The sequence below is a fragment of the Pituophis catenifer genome, unplaced genomic scaffold, assembly GCF_029215685.1.
Source record: "Pituophis catenifer annectens isolate HBS135680 unplaced genomic scaffold, rPitCat1.0.hap2 SCAF_4, whole genome shotgun sequence".
Taxonomy (NCBI): domain Eukaryota; kingdom Metazoa; phylum Chordata; class Lepidosauria; order Squamata; family Colubridae; genus Pituophis; species Pituophis catenifer.
In genome coordinates, this window is record NW_027256884.1 from 105,176,800 (window position 1) to 105,195,684 (window position 18,885).

Genomic DNA, 18,885 nt, shown 5'->3' on the forward strand with positions numbered 1-18,885 from the left:
TGAAAAACAGTCATAAGTCACTTTTTTCACTGCGGTCGTAATTTTGAATGGTCACTAAATGAACTGTTGTAAGTGGAGGATTACCTGTATATCTAGTCTAATTTATCTCTAAAATAAGTGGAATTTATGCAGCAGAACTATGAGGTATCATAGCTGTGATAATTTGATAAATGCTGGGAGAAATGAGTTTAGGGGCTTAGACCCAGTGGTGAAATCCAAATTTTTTTACTACTGGTTCCGTGGCCGTGGCTTGGTGGGCGTGGTGTGGCTTGGTGGGCGTGGCAGGGGAAGGATACTGCAAAAACTCCATTCCCACCCCACTCAGGGGAAGGATACTGCAAAATCTCCATTCCCACCCCACTCCAGGGGAAGGATACTGCAAATTCTCCATTCTCACCCCACTCCATGCGAAGGATACTGTAAAATCCCCATTCCCTCCCCACTCCTGGGGGAAAGATATTGCAAAATCTCCATTCCCACTCCACTCTGGGGCCAGCCAGAGGTGGTATTTGCCGGTTCTCCGAACTACTCAAAATTTCCGCTACCAGTTCTCCGAAATGCTCAAAATTTCTGCTACCAGTTCCACAGAACCTGTCAGAACCTGCTGGATTTCACCCCTGCTTAGACCCCATATCTGTCTTGTTTTCAAATTTCTGGGCAAGTTTCCTTTTTGTGAACTAAATTCTTATTGGAGCAAAAATTGCAGATTCAGTGGAATCCTAAGGCTCACATTATCTCTGCCTTACATTCAAATTATTTATCTTATAGACTGTAAAAAAAAAGATGTTCAATCAGGACTTGATACTATTCGCTTATCACACTAGATGGCAGCATCTAGTTGATCTGGGCTGGCCCTGAAAAAAGCTAGAGGGCCACACCAGTAGGCTGTTAAGTACTTAGGACTCAGTCTACAAACTGGTCTATAAATGTGGGGGGCAGGGCGTGGGGGGCGGGGGGCAACCAAAAATTCTTGAAGACACTGGTGAACACTTTCATATGTTTTCCAAAATAAAACTAATAGATATGTCCATCCAGACTTTAAGAGTCAAGCTTGACAACTGAGTCTTGTGTTTCTCTTTAATCTTACTGGAACAAGTTGGGAGCTATTCAAAGATTACACATTATTCAATTAAAAATATTTACCCACTTTGTGTTTTCACTCTCCCCCTAGATGTCACAAACCATGAAATGTTTGTTGGATAGGTTGCCTTCTTTCCCAACTATTCTCTGTATTTTGAAGCAGGCTGGCATTCTGTAATATGGAAAAGAGCAAGTGAAGGATACATAAATCATGGCCTAGAGCCTTGATGGCGCAGCAGACTAAAGTACTGTTAAGTAACACCAGCTGCCTGCAATTACTGCAAGTTCAAATTTCACCAGGCTCAAGGTTGACTCAGCCTTCCATCCTTTCAAGGTAGGTAAAATGAGGACCTGGATTGTGGGGGCAATAAGCTGACTTTGTATAAAAAAAAAAAGAAAAAGAACACCGCTTGGGGCCCCCCGGAAGCCGTACTAAGCAGGTATATACAAAAATATGAAGGCTATTAATTAACACATTGTAAGCTGCCCTAAGTCTCCAGTGAAGGGCGGCATAATAATTGAACCAATAAATAAATAAATAAATAAATAGTTATGATAGTAAAACACAGTATCTTTGCACAAGCATAATAAACCACAAACTACCCAAGTATGTGACAGCTTAGCATGTTTTCTAACCCAACCTTTTGCTTCTGGGTTCCATGTCTCATGCAAACCTAGAAAGCTGGGTCGCATAAACTATGATTAAACTAACCATGGGTAAACGTCTCCTTAAGTAAGGCTTGAAGAGAAGAGCAGGTAGCGGTTTAATGTCCACTTGCGTAGGAGTAAGGGAGACCTGTTTTATTTAAATGGAATCCCTTCTGAACAAACAGGAACCTGATTATGATGTAGAGGGCCCAATTGGGCGGCAAGCGGGTGGGGAAAACGTTTACCGCGTTCCCGGTTCCTCGGGGGGGGGGGGTCTCTAATTCCTCCCGAGGAGAAGCGGGGAGAATCAGGGCGGAGGCGCAGGCACCGCCCTCTGGCAGATGCAGCGTGCTAGATTTGCCCAGCCTGGTGTGAAGAACCGCATTTCAGGAGGGACGGGCTAATGCAAATCGCTCCCGTCAGCGGCAGGAGAAGAAAGGCGAAGCAGCTGTAGGAAAGGCTCAGCAGCAAATTCAGCCGGCGGAGAAAGGAGACAGGCGGAGTCGCACAACAAAGCCAAAGGCAGTTAAGCAGCCTCACTTGCCAAGCTAAGTAGCCGGGTAGCACAGGACTGCTGGTGGCAGTGGAATCTGGGCTTTGTCTTTTGAGGTACCCACCCCCTTTGCAGCAAACAAGTCCCATTGCTTGCAGTGGCGAGAGGACCACGACTTGAAATTTCCAAGGCACAGGTAAGCGTTTGCGGTAGTTTCAAAGCGGTTCCCCGCCCCGTTCCTAGCAGAAGGCAGCCAGAAATCGGGTTGGGTTTTCCTTCCACCTTAACTTCATGCTCATAACGCCAGGCAGAGGTTTTGGGTATGGAAAACGTGCGTGGGTGTTTCGCATACCTGTCCCCATTGTTTAGGGATGCGTGTCTTGGAAGAACGAGGCTTAGAGGGGGTTGCTGCGGGGGGGGGGCTCTTTCCCCCTGCCTCCCGCAGTGTGAAGGGGGTGCTGTGTAATTTTAGCACCATTTTAGGTTGGGTGGTTTAAAAGCAAAGAGAGATGGAGGGTTAGTGATGGTGGTTTTCTCTGTGTCAAAGAGGGGAAGATTTCATTGTGTGGATCGATCCTGTGGGAAGCAAAAGGGTTGAATCCATAGAAGAGACATTCCCAGTTTTAAATTGCTTCGTCTGAGAATGGATACTATAGAAGATATTCAGCTGAAAAAAATGTGCCTGCACCTATCTGAAGCTTGACGGGAGGAGACTTAGGCTAGGCATGGATAGCTGCAGCGTGTTTTAGAAATGAGCAGGCAGAAAGAAGGAAAACGTGTCCCATCTGGTAACATGGTGGCAAATAATGACACTTTTTTTAAAAAAAAGAGAGTACAAATATATATTTTTTTCTCCAATTAATTAGCCGGAAAACGTATCATCTCTCCCTGAATCTAGGTGGTCCACGTGTCTTCCTAGTCTATATTTAAAGCCTTTGCGCCACATTTTAAAGGGTGCTTTAAATAAAACAAAAATGCTGTTATATAACTGAAGATGTGGGTTTTTTTGAATGCCTGTCTATTGTTCCGTGTCTCTGAACGATTTGTTGCTGATCTGTGTCATTTATTTGGGTTTGCATTTGATAGATTTATGAAATCACCCACCCACATTTGCAGGGTGTGAAATCTGTCTGTAATAGATTGTGTGGAGTGTGAACGGTGGGTACCAGACTCTCTACAGGGTGTGTTCAGTAACCTGTGATCGGTATGAAGACTGATAAATCACATGAAAAATTTATTTTTTAAAAAACCCTGTTGGCTTTAAATGCTATTTTTGGGATTAAATTTGCCCAAGTCTTTGGTTCTAACTCTGGTTTAAGAATATTCGGGATTGTTGCTTGTCTTCTCGTGTGATGCACAGGATTTTAGGAATGAATAGGTGTGATACGGCAGAATGGTATCCTGATTCCATTTTAGGAGTTCCTACTGAATGATACGATTCATACTAAAGAAAAGACTTCCCCCCTATAACTTTTATGATCTTTTCAGATCTGTAATTAGTCTGAAATATTAATCTTCAGTTTTATTTGATTTGGAGAATACATTTTCAGCACTATAGCTTGAAATGAGAAGTTGTAATGCTTTTCTAATGTTATATGTATTCTATATAATCTCCTTCTTGGAATTTGAAAATACTACTGGTTTGACTTTGGCTTTACCTGGCCCTTCAGTCTCCAGACACAACAGAACTGCTGCGTCATAGTTATTATTACATCTCATTATCATCTTTGATTAGATAGGACTTCAAATTGTAGTTTTACTTTTGAAACTAAAAATAGAGAATCCCAGTGTACTAGTATGTATAGCTCATTGCCTAATTCAAGATAATAGTACATTCACATTAAGTCAACATGAACTGCCAATTGTAAAAGGACAAGACTTCTAAATGGTGTTTGGCTGATTTAACATGGTACATTAACTCATACCATGATTTAGCATCTTGCTTGAACCCAGACATTATGATATATAAACCATGGTTTATAGATTGGTATGATCTGTAATTCCAGCCTTGCTGTTCTCTCTAAAGGTTTTAGTTTTGAATCTAGAGTAGAAAGTTGGAAAAATGCCCTATTCTCACAATGCTGCCAAGAAAACTACATGGCTGGAACCTCTGGGAGTCAAGCTGAATTTGAAGGTATCATAATCTTGGGTTTATTGGTAGCAATTGTATTGAGTTCCTTTAATCAGACTTAAAAAGATGATAAAATAGATGAAGAATGCGTGGCCCTCAAAATAATATTGAACTAGTTTCGTTGGCATAGTGATTGAACATTGGAGTTATGATTTAATAACATTTGGAGAGCTATGTTCCCTAGCTAAACAATCTTTTTAAACTGATTTCCACGTAATATCTAGAACTCCTAGTCAGTAACACCAATTATGGAATACTAGTCCCATCAAGTTAGGAGGCCATTTGCCATGTTAGTTGGGAACTCTTCTACTCCCATAACACATATTTATGATTAGTTACATGTAGCCTACTCAAATGATTCTAGATGATTTACAGTCATATATTAAAGATGCCCATATTTTTTAAAGAATCTTTAAAAATCTGGTGCGCTCTTCCAAACTCCCTATCCCACAAAATCCAGCAAAAATGGAAGGTCTTCAATTGCTTCCTATAAAAGTGTATAGATTAGCCTTACCTCAAAGTGTAAACTCTTTCACAGGGAAGGGCTGCCCCTGAGAATCATCATCATCATCATCATCATCATCATCATCATCATCATCATAATTTTATTTCTATACCGCCCTTCTCCTGAAGGACTCAGGGCAGTGTACAGCCTATTTAAAAACAATAAACATCAATTTAAAATAATTTAAAAATATTAAATAAATTTGGCTTAATTTAAAACCCCAAAAATTTAAAATATCCAATTTAAAATTATGTTGCTAACCCAGCCTGGCGGAACAACAGGGTCTTGAGTGTGCAGCGAAATACCCGGAGGTCAGAAATCTTACAAATTTCCGGGGGCAGTTCATTCCACAGGGCTGGGGCTCCCACAGACAAGGCCCTCCCCCTGGGTGTTGCCAGCCGACATGACTTGGCCGATGGCACCCTGAGGAGACCCTCTCTGTGGGAGCGGACTGGCCGGTGGGAGGCTACTGGTGGCAGAAGACGGTCTTGAAGGTACCCGGGTCCTGTGCCATGGAGCACTTTAAAGGTGGTGACCAACACCTTGAATCGCACCCGGAAGACCACTGGGAGCCAGTGCAGCTCACGCAGGAGGGGTGTCACGTGGGCGCAACGGGTTGCACCCATAACCACCCGCGTGGCCGCATTCTGGACCAGTTGGAGCCTCCGAGTGCTCTTCAAGGGGAGCCCCATGTAGAGAACATTACAATAGTCCAACCGGGAGGTAACAAGGGCGTGAGTGACTGCGCAGAACGCAGAATGACAAATTCTAACCCCTTCTCTTGAGGGACAGTACCTATAGCATTGTCTCCTAGCTAGATAATGTAAGGTGGACAGATTCTACTTGGAGAAGATGATCCCAAAGGTAGCAAGAATATCAGTTTTATAAGTAACAGCCAGCATTACACTATGAATTAGGCCAGAAAGCCCAATACAACCAGTGCAGCTCTTGCAGAATAGGTGCAAGAACCAGTTAGCATTGGCCAGCAAGTAAGTAGATACATTCTGTGCCAATTGAAGGTTTTAAGAGCATCACAAAATAGAGCAAATTGCATAGTCTGAAAGATGACAAGGGCATGAGCCAATGTCTTCAGTCCCTTCTGCTCCAAGAATGGCAACAACTAGTAAATACACCAAAGCTAGTCAAAGGTTCTAGCCATGAGTCTAGCAGGAACTCCAGATTGCATGTTTTTTTTGGGCAATGCATTGAGAATAATAGATGGACATTCCCTAGTGTAATATCTGGAGTAAGTATCCTGGTGGCTAAAAGTGCTCTTTATATGCCATGCTACTACTGGAAATCAGCAACAGGGAATTTTTCCGCTTTAGTTCCTACTGATACATTTTCAAGGAGTAATTGTCAAGAGAGCCAGTTTGGTGCAATGATAGCTTTGTTCACTCTTCAGAAGTGGACTAAGGATGTACACAATGACAAATAACTGTGCACATCCAGACCTTTGTATACCCAGCTTATGTGTATTGTGAGAGAAGTAAATGGCATAATTTGCACATTGTATTAAGTTACTTACGTTTTTTGTAGCTTTCATCCATTGAATAAGTCACAACTGGCTGATTTAACACAGCATTAAGCCATGCTTTATAAATTACAATTTCTGGCTTTATATAATGCTAAGCTAAAGCAAATTACACTGTGATTTTATCTAATGGTATGTTTCTGCTATATTTTTCATGTATGATGGGAAAAAAAGGTGTGATTGGGTTTAAGTTGGGTTCTCATCTAAAGTTAAAAGTAAAATTGGATTATAATTTCTACATGTGGAAGATAGGAAAACCTATAGTTTTAACTATAATTATAAAGTGCCTGAAAATAGATGTTGCTGAAATGAGATTTTTTTTTGGACAAATATTTTGAAATTCTTACTACCGTATGTTCTATTTTTCTGCCTTTTCCATTCATCCATTTAACTGTTGCCTAATTATTAGTAGGATGCCTTATCTGCAAATTTTTTTCTTATTTTGATTGCAAAGTAGAATGATAAACCACTTTCAAACTAGATGTGCATTATCTTTGGTGCAATTTTTGCATTTACTAGCCTCACTTTCTACCTGTTGATTTGGAAATAGGCTGTAGTGAATCCAAGGCCAATTTATGCATAGAATAGAATTGAATTCTAAGCTTTTTCTTCATGACACTGCCATGTTGAATATACATATTTTATAACATTTCATAACATGCATGTTTGAATGTTTTACTATTCAATAAGACAAAAATGTGAGTTTGAAAAATTCACATAAACATGATATAAAAATTCATACTAGATAAGCATGGTATGAGTCACTCTGTGAGTGAGATGGGCAATCTCTAAATTTGATAACATAGCACTCATGTCAGAAGGACCGAGGTGCTTCTGGGTTGAAAGGATTAGCCAGTGACATCACTGTTGCCTGGGAGATGCCCAATTGGGGACTCCTTTCATGTCCCTGGCAGCAGCTAGAGCGAAGGACAGGAGCACATACACACCCTCACAGCAGCACTCTGTCTCAAACGTGGGCTTTCTAATCTCCTACCCAGAATCCAAGCCACACAAGCCACCATGCTCCTTTCTATATTTGATATAAACAAATAAATGATATGGTGGTGCAGGGGTTAGAGAGTAGTATTGCAGGCAAACACTGCCCACAGCCAGGAGTTTGATCCTGACAGGCTCAATGTTGACTCAGCCTTCCATCCTTTTGAGCTTGGTGAACTGAAGACTCAGATTGTTGGGGTCAATATGCTGACATTGTAAACTATTCAGAGAGTGCTGTGGAGGGGTGTACTGTATAAATCTTAAGTGCTATTGCCTTTTCTATTTCTTCCAAAAGTAGCATTAACATTATATGTGTTAACTTATAAAACTGTTCTTTCTTAGTAAATATGTTTAGAATTGCAGTCTTGTCCTATTAATCATTCTGCAGTGAACTAAGAATAGACACTATGCTGCAGGATATGTTTGCTTGTCAATATTTTCTCACTGTTGTTCAGGGTCATGGTAGTGACGCTTTGTATAAAAACTTCCCAGGCTGAACCCTTGCATATTGAAGACTCTTGTCTGGAATCAGGACGGAGACACTTATAAGATCATAATGTCCTGATGCAGACAAAGTGCTAACTCATAATATGGTTTGTGTAGCTTTGACAAACAATTATGCTTCATTCAATAAATCATGGCTCATGTATTGTTTGAACCTAACTACTAAATGAGATTGACCAAGAGCACAAAGAAAGCTCTCTGTATAGGAAGTTTACATATATAATTGTGATATACTACTTAACCCTGAAGGTTGTAAACTGAGTACAAATAAAAGTGGTAATACATTAATATAGCGAGAGATTGACATCACAAAATAATAAAAATACTGTGCCAAAACCAGGGGGCTAAAATTTGGATAGGCACCAAAGGCCCTCCAAAAAAACGGTTTTGTACAGATCTACAGAATGTCATGAAAGATATAATCTATAACGTATAAAAGATATGCCTTTACCTTGGATGAGTTATTCTGTAGGAGGAGATGCCCTCCAGAAAACACCCTTTCCTATTCACCTCTTGATAAGTGGGGGGAAGGCACTCTCTGTTCACCCAAGTTAGGTAAGCAGAAATAGTTTGGGCGGTGGTCTGAGAGATACTCCAGTTCCAAGCCATATAGGTAATAACCTGATTTAATCAATTTCTTCTAAATGTGGTGTCATGTGACAATACCACACATCTCCAATCAGGATATTTGGCAGCTGCAGATGGGTCTTTAAAATTAGCAGCTTGCCAAATGAATGACAGAAATCCATGTTCAGGATGATGAAGATAGACAAGGTTTGGCTATCCTCAAAAAGTTTTGTTCTGGTGAACGCCACAACTAGACCAGCAACTGAATCGATGCAAAAGTTGTGCTGTCACAGATTCCACCTGTTGTTCAGTCAGGAACTGCGAATCCAGGAAAAGCCTCCAGGTTGCCAATTCTCCATTGGAAGCCTTTTGAATTAGTAGCCACTCAAGTTGATGTGTGTACCTAGTCCCTGTTCTGCACTAAGACAACTAAATAAAAATGTCCCTAGAGGTTATCTATATTAAGCCTCAATAATCTAATATAGAAGTAGTCCGTTACATACTATTCTGGGAATGAGTAAGTCTCATTCATGGAATTTATTTTTGATTAAGACATTTTTGGCTTCAATACAATCCCAATGTAATAGAATTACAGTAAAGGGAAAGCAAACGATTGCTTCTGTTGAGTTGATGGTAGATCGTGTTAGGCACCTTGTTTTATCCAGTTGGGTTTGTATAGGAAAAAAATATCATTCGTTTTAATGGACTATTATACTAACAGGAAATTCAGCATTTAAATAACAGTATTGTAATTCGGTATGTTTATTCTGATCAAGTGGCAGAAGCTTGGCATGCTAAATTTATCCATGCATAATAGATTGGGCAGTGTAGCCTTCTCAGTGGAGAAGGAAAATCATTTTGTAGTAGAAATGGAGTGTAACAGGATGGGAAAGAACACAGATTTTAAAAGAAGTTTTAGAAAAGAATGGAACACTAGTGTAGTGGATTATTTTGAGACCCGATTGTGTGATGTTGATATTTTTTAGCGCTACATTGTACTTCTGGGTATTAGTGAGATAGGAATTAATACTGCAACATTTTAAAACTGCACAATGTATAGGGTAGGATTCCCCCAGCTCTGTTCCTGATAGATATTTGGACTTTAATTCTCATAGTTCTCAGCAATAGTCATGCTGACCGGGAAATTTTGAGAGTCCTCAAAATGGTCCTAACTTTTTTGCTGGCTTGTGTTTTGCTACACAAGCTTAACTGATCACAGTGACCGGATGTACCAACTTCTAGGTGACTTTCACTTTTTAATTTATGAAAGATTACTTTGAAGTCCAAAAAAGTGACCTCCTATTAATATTCCTGCTAACCAAATAATTACCTTGAAGAAACCTAGTCACTGCATCACTGGAATTAAAACTGTGCATTGATTATGTTACAAGATCACATTAGCTGGATAAGCCCAACAGAATGAGGAATTTGTGTCCTTCAATTAGATTTTTAAAATAAAATCCTATTTAATAATAATCTCAGATACTAATATAAAAGGTAATGGAGAAAAGATTAGGTTGTATGGAGGAAGAAAAATAGATTATTTAAAAAGTCAAGAAAACTTGTTGTCTTTAACTCGTATCTAGTGGGAGGAAAAGATCACCAAAAAACTAAAGTAGTTATTGTTAGCCACTGGTTCTCTTAGCTAGCATTCTTGAAAGAATTGGAGAGATTCTGTGGTTATAGAAAAGTCCTTGCTATCCTGTGTTAATAAAGCAATTATTTCATTATAGCTGTACTGATAAGCTTCTCCTTTGTTCTTTCTCCCCCTTTTCCAGATTAACTCTAAAAATGTCCTTTGGGAGAGATATGGAGTTGGAACACTTTGATGAGCGTGACAAAGCACAGCGGTACAGCCGAGGGTCACGGGTGAATGGGCTCCCTAGCCCGACCCATAGTGCCCATTGCAGTTTCTATCGAACCCGCACCCTCCAAACCCTCAGCTCTGAGAAGAAAGCCAAAAAAGTCCGTTTCTATCGCAATGGGGACCGATATTTCAAAGGGATTGTATATGCCATATCTCCTGATCGCTTTAGATCTTATGAAGCCTTGCTGGCTGACCTGACCCGAACTTTGTCTGATAACGTCAATCTGCCCCAGGGTGTGAGAACCATCTACACTATTGATGGAGCAAAGAAGATCACCACTTTAGACCAACTTGTGGAAGGTCAGTTTTTAAGCAAGGGATGCGATGTTCCTGTGTAAATTGTCCATTATTCTGTTCACGATCTCCTTTACGAATCTCCATTTCATCCCTCCTTTGGTCTCAGGACAGCAATCTTTTGGGGTTACTGAGCATTGTACTCCTTTTTGTTTTTTAATACTCCTTCACTTGGGAGAAGGTTCAACAGACCTAAAGGTTCTTAGGTTTGCTGAATTTTTCTGCCTTTATATGGGGGGGTGGGGTATTGTTTTAGCCACGTTGATAAGAACATTAATGTGCTTATATCAGATATAAGAGAAATTATGGTATAGTAATGAGTATTACATGTACAGCTTCTCTACCCTTTTGGGCCTCATTTTGTTCTATATTGGAGGAAACAGCAGCAAATGAGTCATACTGCAAGGAGTTTTTCCACATAAAATGATATTTATGAACACGTCTAACACTGGCTCTGTTTCCTGTCCCACCTGATTTTTTCTTTCTCCAAAGGAATAAATAGATGGGTAGCAGCCACACAAGTAAACTCTGGCTTTCAATATTATTATTTTCAAAATAATTCCCATGGACTCTATTTGAAAATGAAAATGCTGTGTAGCTGCAGCTGAATGCTTTGTATAGAAAAATGCTCTCTTGCTTACACAAATTAATAATTTGAGGGATCAGGAAACACCATGGCAGTCATATTGTGAAGAGTTGATTCTTCCATGATAGCTATTTTTTAAACACCCCATGTTACCTTCCTTTTTTTTAAACATAAAGATACCTAACTTATGAATTCAGATACCGGATTATATGGCAGTTTCTATAATTACATTTAACAAGGAAGCCTCTCCTATTTTGGTTATTCAGAAGTTATTTGTGGATTTTTCTTATTGCCTATGCAATTTCTAAACTTCTTACATAGAGCAGTTGGGAATAAAGTTTTAAACAGTAGCAGAATTTATTTCTAAGTTGATATAAGATTTTTGTTTGGCTAGTTGTATATTTTAAAACAGAGTTGGAAGCCTCTGACTCCAGAAATGGCTAAACCTCAGCTTCAAGCAGCATTTGTTATTAGGCATGCTGATACAGGTGGACCAGGGGTGAAATGCTCCTGGTTTGGACCAGATCACACGATCCGGTAGCAATGGTGGCAGGTGGTTCGGAGAACCGGTAGCAAAAATCCCTCCCCCCACATGCCCAGCTGAGCCACGCAATCATCAGAGGCTTTTTATTTATTTTTAAACACATTTTTTCTACAACCTCTTCGGCCGAAAAAAAATGCTTTTAAAAGTAAAAACAAAGTCTCTGCCGATCAGGCAAGTCAGCTGGGATCGTCAGAGGCTTTAAAAAAAAAGCCTCTGCCGATCAGGCAAGTCAGCTGTGGTCGTCAGAGGCTTTTAAAAGCATTTTTTAAAAAAAATTAATTTAAAAAATGGTTTTAAAAGTAAAAAAAAAAGTTGGCCACACCCACACAGTCATATTACCCCCCACAAGCCACGCCCACAGAACTGGTAATAACAAATTTTACATTTCACCACTGTGGTGACCATGACCACAATTGAGCCCAAAATTTATGTTGCTAAGTGAAACATTTGTTAAGTGAGTTTGCCCCATTTTACGACTTTTCTTGCCACAGCTATTAAGTGAATCACTGCAGTTAACTTAGTTAACATGGTTATTAAGTGAATCTGGATTCCCCATTGACTTTGCTTGTTAAAAGGTCACACATGACCCTAGGTCACTGCAACTATCATAAATATGCTAAACCATGCTAAGCATCTGAATTTTAATCATGTGATCATGGGGATTCTGCAATGGTTGTAAGTATGAAAAACGGTCATAAGTCACTTTTTTTCAATGCCCTTGTAACTTTGAACAGTCATTAAATGAACTGTTGTAAGTCAAGGACTACCTTTTGCATATTCATGGAGACTATAATTCATCAACTACTAGAAGATGATATGATCTCTGTTTATAACAACTTCACTGGGCATTAAATCTGAAATTTCAGTTTAGTAATAGCCTGTTTCCCCCAAAATAAGACATCCCCTGATAATAAGCCCAATTGGGATTTTGAGTGCATGGCAATAAGGCCAAGCACTTATTTCAAGGTTCAAAAAATATAAGACAGGATCTTATTTTTGGAGAAACACGGTACTAACATGCACTGTACATGATTCAAATAATAATTTCCTGGATCTTCTTTCTATATGACTATATATGCCTATATGACTTATTGCTTCATAGGTTTTAATGGCAATTTTTTTGCCCAGTTGTTGGTTTCATTAAGGTGGTATATTAATCTGGCTACTTACCTGATTTTGTAAAAATCCCATGGCAGAGTAAAAGCATACAATATCTTTATTTCTGATTTGTATAGATCTTGTAAACAATAGTCTATCTAAACTAATATATTTAATGAGTGGACATTAAATCATTCTTCTCTGGATATTTTTGGACAATTATCATTGCTGAACAAATAAAGTTACAATTGATTTAAAGCTTCTCTTTTCAAGGTTTAACATTTCTAATTCTTACACTTTTCTTCTTGGAAATTTGATTCTAGTCATTAGTCGTCCTCATGTTATTCTCTGAACCTATTCTATGGAATAGGTGATGAAATACAATTTTTTTTACTACCGGTTCTGTGGGCGTGGCTTGGTGAGTGTGAGTGGCTTGGTGGGCGTGACTTGGTGGGCGTGGCAAAGGAAGGATACTGCAAAATCTCCATTCCCTCCCACTTCTGGGGGAAGGATATTGCAAAATCTCCATTCCCACCCCATTCTGGGGCCAGCCAGAAGTGATATTTGCCAGTTCTCCAAACTACTTAAAATTTCTGCTACCGGTTCTCTGAACTGCTCAAAATTTCCACTAACGGTTCTCTGAACTGCTCAAAATTCCACTACCGGTTCTCTATAACCTGCTCAGAACCTGCTGGATTTCATCCTTGGAATAACCAAAGCAAAATAAAGTGGAAGTATTATTTTCTGGGATTTGGAAAGAGTATTCTTTTTATTTAACCTAAAATTTCATTTGTCCTTTTCACAATACTCAGTTTGTAAGCATTTAGTATTCCAAGATCTTTTTCACAAAAGCTATTAGCTAGCCATTTTCCTATACCTTGCCTATTTAATTTGTTTCTTAAATCAAGAGCTTTACATCTGATTCAGTTAAATTTCATTTTGTTATTTTCAGTTCATTTCTTTTGCATAGCAAGGATGTTTTAAATTGTATTTGTTTTCTAAACTGTTAGTTGCTGTACCCACTTTTGTACCCATCTACATGCTTGTTAAGAATTTCTTCCACCTTTTCATCCAATTCAGATTAGAGTTTGAAGACTGAACTTAGATTTTTCTTCCAGTTTGGTGAAAAACTAACGATCCTTTCTTAAGGATTTTCCTAATAATTCTCTAATTTCTTCTCATATCCTAAGAGGCAATTTAATCTGTCTCCAATATTTTAGCAATTATTAATCCACTTTTTGCAGGATCTATTTAACACTTTCACAGCAAAGCCTGAGTTTCAATAATTAAATCAAAATACAGGTTTAACTGTGAATTTCTAAGGGCTAAAGGCATTATTCGCACTAGGACTCTCAAGTGAACATAAGATGAACATTGATTCCCTAGATGACTACACTTTAGGTCAAGTTCGCTACCACCAAAAACGCATTGTCTATGCACGGGGTTCTTACTTTAGACCTAAGTCAACTCCACCACCTAAGGTTGCACTATTGACATTCCCAGCTGAGGGGGGAATAGATAAGGAAAATGGGCCTCTACAACAATTGCATAGAGGAGACTATATATCACGGATTTTGGAATAAAGTCAAGATCTTGTTAAACAATATGACCCTACCCTAGGTCAGAAATGCTGCTTATGTTTATCTACTAGCCCTACATCTTATCATGCTGTTCCTGTCAAACCACAACTTTGGGTTAGAACAAAGGCTACCAGAAATAAACTTTAAGAAGGGAAAGTGGGATGGATGGAATCTGTCCAAGACCATTTCAACCTTCAGAATTTCCACTCTGGTTCAACTTGAAGTCCAAATTAGATTTGTGTATCCTTTTTCCACCTGGAAATACTACCTCTCGATATGTTTTTTGAAGGACCAATTCTCAGAGATAAACAGAAGGACCTCTCACTGGAAGTCCCATTGCAACCACTGGCAGGAATGTTTGTGGCAGGGACTTAGGGGTCTGAACTAATGCAAGGAACTACTGAGTGCATGCCTTTTCCATAAATCTTCTTATGTGGAAAGGATGCATATTTGTGTTTACCAACAAACTGGACAGAAACATGTAACAAATCAGGTGTGGTCAGAGAAATTGCCAAGGAATTGCAGGATAGGGCTTCCAAGATAGGTCAGAGGTTATAAACAACTGACATGTGGTTTTCTTGGTTGCCTGGATCCGGGTGAATTAATATGGCTGTGGCAGGCCTAGCTTTTATTCCTTGTGCAATCCCTATGCTGAAACATCTATAAATAAGAACAGTAAAGGAGATTCAAGTTGAAAAGGAACTAGCTTTGATAGAACGTTTTCTTAATCAACTTGGTCCATATCCTGTGGAAGAACATAAAGATTCTGAGGCAGACCCATATGAGGAAATGGAACCTGTAGAAAAAGGTAGAGAATCTCCCCAAGAATCAAGAGAGTAGAAAAACAATCAAGAACTACCTATTCTTTACTTTTATTAATTATCTTTTGTTAGACCCTATATATGGTAGATTTGTTTATTGGAATCTTGTATACTCAGAAGTTAAACTTATATGAGAATAGTGAAAGTTTCTGCATTGAAAAACTTTCAGAGGGGGGAATAATGTAATGAAACGGGCTCTGATGGATGACCACTGGATAACTTTCTATTCACTCTATTCTAAAAAGCAATGCATCCGGCTGGAAAGAGTACAAACTCAGCCAAGGTCCTTTTGGTTCCTCTAGGAGGCCTCTAAGTTGTCAGAAGAAAGGAACATTCTAATGACATACAGCTTAAAGGTTGGTTAGGTCAAGGGGATCCACATGAGTTAAAAGTTGTCCATCGTCAAAAGATAAAAGAGATGCTTCAGTAATCTACAAAAAGAATTATGATTGTTTTGCAAAGAAATTCTGTAATGTCAATTAAAATTGATAAATGTATAGGACCATATGAACTGCTGACTTCAAAAGAATCCTTTGTCTAGAAGGGTATAAAACCAGTGTACCTAATTCCTGTCTTTGTTCAACGCTTCATGTACAGAGCCTTGAACCTATTGCGCAATATATAAAATCTGTCTCTGATCAACCCAAAAGTTGTGTTTGTCTTATTAAATCCACAACAAAGGGAATTTAATAAAACAAGTAATAAAAACTAAGTAGTGGACATCCCTGTACATTAACGTTTCATCTGCAGGAGAAAAAACAGTTTAAAATCTGGAAAGGATAAAAAAACATTTAGTAGAGACTTTGCAAGGGCAAATCATAGGTGCTACATGGAGAAATTCTATGGCTTTCTAGCACCCATTAGAAGCAGTCTAAAATGATTCAGAGACTAGGATAAATCAAGTTATCAGCTGCTGTTTAAGAGTCATGTTTCTACTATATTTTTGCAGTTAACTCCTACTGTACTGTATATCAGAATCTAGGTCTCATCCAGATGTCCTGCTAGATTCAGTTCATAATTCAGTACTTTCATAAAGTTCTAACCTCATTTTTAAAAATAATATTTTAATAAAAGTTTACAGATACAGAGACAAACTAATGCAAACTAAAAAATACAGGAAAAATAAAAAATGAAGATGCATAGTGAAATGACTGCTTTTCAACTGGACAAGTAGAAAAAATTTCAATAACTTTTCACTTTCTCTGATGCTCCCACAAAAAAATCCCTTCCTATATTTTATCTCTTATGCATAAACAAATATTAAAATCTTGTCATTCTACCCTAATCAGCAGACATCCATTAAGAGCTACAAAAACAGCAACACCTATATTTTAACCTTGATCAAATAAGCCAACTTTACATTTTTTCCTTTTGTTTTTAAGAATCTTGATATTTAGTCTGTTTAAAATGTCCCACAGTTGATTTCTTTTCACTTCTCAAAAAATCTCTTCATTTGTTTAACACATCTTTTGTAAATCCAAAGTAAGAAAGACATCTACCTCATTCTTCTGATTATATGTCCCTTTTAATAACTAGGACATCAGTCGGTTTAATTTGTAAATCCATTGCTGTATCTTTTTCCATATAATTGTAAATGAACATTTTTAATTCCACATTTTTATGATAGCAAGCAGCCTTAAAAATAACTTCTGATTGCATTGTTTCCATAAATTCTTCCATATTTTGCTTCATTGTGTATTAGTCTCTTTTCTTTTAACAATAATCATTAGTATTTTTCTGGTTCTTTCTAAGTGCTCAAATTCAGAGTTCTTTCTAATGTTTTTTTCTACTCAACATTTTCCCATGGGTTTCTTCTACTTAGTTTCAAAATCTTCATCTATGTTTTATAGAATTTTAAACAAACCACAGGAACAATTCTTGTAATTAATTTTGAGATCCTATTTCTCAAAAATAAGGCACTTTATTCTGTTTATAACTTTCCAAAACTAAAGTTTCAAGCATGCTTTTGCTGTTAGAATTTTTAAATAAGAATTTTTAAATAAGAATTTTTAAAATTCCTTAAATTTACATAAAATTATTTCACCAAAGATAGAAGGAAATTTATCTAGTATAATGAAACTTGCTTTTTTAAAAAAAAAAAAGTTCCTAATGTACAAAATTTCACTAATAAGCAATTTCAAGCAGCAATTAAGAAAGGAAATATGCAAACTCAATGTTCTTTTGAAGGCTTCAAACTGCAGTTTGAGCAAAGATAGCTTTTCTTTGGCTCCCATGGCTCTAAAATCTGTAGCAGACCATTGACTTACAGTCTCCTCAATGGAGCCATTTTTAGTATTCCATTGCGTCCTAGCTATTCAGAAACTACTAACTTCATAATACAGTCAAAATACAGGGAAAGCGTCATTTGAGATTTTATACCTCTTGAATTTAATATTAAATGGTGTGCTCCCAACTTTTCTATTCCTTTTTGAACATATACTGTAGAGCTTATGACTAATATCTATAAAGAGGTGAGCATGTAATTATTCCATTTTTTAAAAAGGGACAAACTGATCTAGTTATACACCAAATAAGTTACTAGGTATTATCAGTAAACCCTGTACTAGACTTGGAAATTAGTAGATTGGTTTGATAGAGTGAGCAATAAGAAGATATTAGGGTCAGGAATAACATGAATTTATAGTGTTCGTAGGCTTCAAATCTATCTTTGATTTGATTTCTAGACTCAGATTATAGGACACATTGGAAAAACTCTCTTGCTATAAATGCTAGCTGTTACTTATATTCAACAGTTAAATGCAATTCTGTTTTGTCATTAAACCAGGTTTGTGTTCTTGTACCAACAGTTCACATTCACCTTTATTTTTCATACTCCAAAGATTAGGATGGTTTGAAACCACAGCCAATGAACCTTATGATCTTTCACTATATGGTTCAGCAAGTTGTTATTATAACAATATTTCCATTTTCTTCCTGTCTGAGATTTTGTATCCAAGATTTATTAGTCATGATTTTTGCCTCCAACTTCACAAATTCAGTTTAAGCCCTTCTGATCCAACTCACCATGCTTAATAAATGCCAAACACATTTTTACCAGCAGTCTACTAATGATCTGCGTAATTCAGACCTTGATTTCAGTAACCAAATATCCCGTCAGTCAGTCATCTGTAGTACCGTATTATATCTTTATCTAGATAAATACAATTCTATGGTTTGGAAAAATTAAACATCAAGATTTTAGAACTTCCTAGACTTTCAAATGATATATGTTATAGCTGTTGTCAGCCATTTCATTAGTTCCCACAGAGATTAGCAGGAGATGGCAATTAACGATGGATTTAATTGGAATTGGAAATACTTTTGTTTCACCCTTAATCCATGTTTGTGTCAGACAATAATCTGCATGAGCTGGTAGATCTGGCTAATATACATTTGTCTCTGTTCTTTATAATAGTGAATCACTACTATTGTGATTTCTTTTTGCCTTCTTGAAAGCTAGTTGTGTATACTCTATTCTCTTGTATAGTCTGTCTGTCTGTCTGTCTATCCTCTCTCCATCCATCCATCCTTGTGCTCTGTTAACCTCTGTTTAAGCAGGCAAGAGTTTATTTCTTTTTGTATCGTTCTCAGATTAGCTAAATTTACATTGTTTACTGAGAGTTAAAAATATTTAAGC

The 18,885-nt window shown here is 37.8% G+C and overlaps 1 protein-coding gene across 3 annotated transcripts in view; it reads left to right on the forward strand.

Moving 5' to 3' along the window:
• Window positions 1-10,249: 10,249 nt before the first annotated feature.
• DCLK1 (doublecortin like kinase 1) overlaps window positions 10,250-18,885 on the forward strand; it is a 157,800-nt gene continuing 149,164 nt past the window's right edge. For all 3 annotated transcript variants that reach the window (XM_070943850.1, XM_070943852.1, XM_070943853.1), the window contains exon 1: window positions 10,250-10,625. In XM_070943850.1, coding sequence (XP_070799951.1) covers window positions 10,250-10,625 — 376 coding nt within the window. The remainder of the gene's footprint in view (window positions 10,626-18,885) is intronic.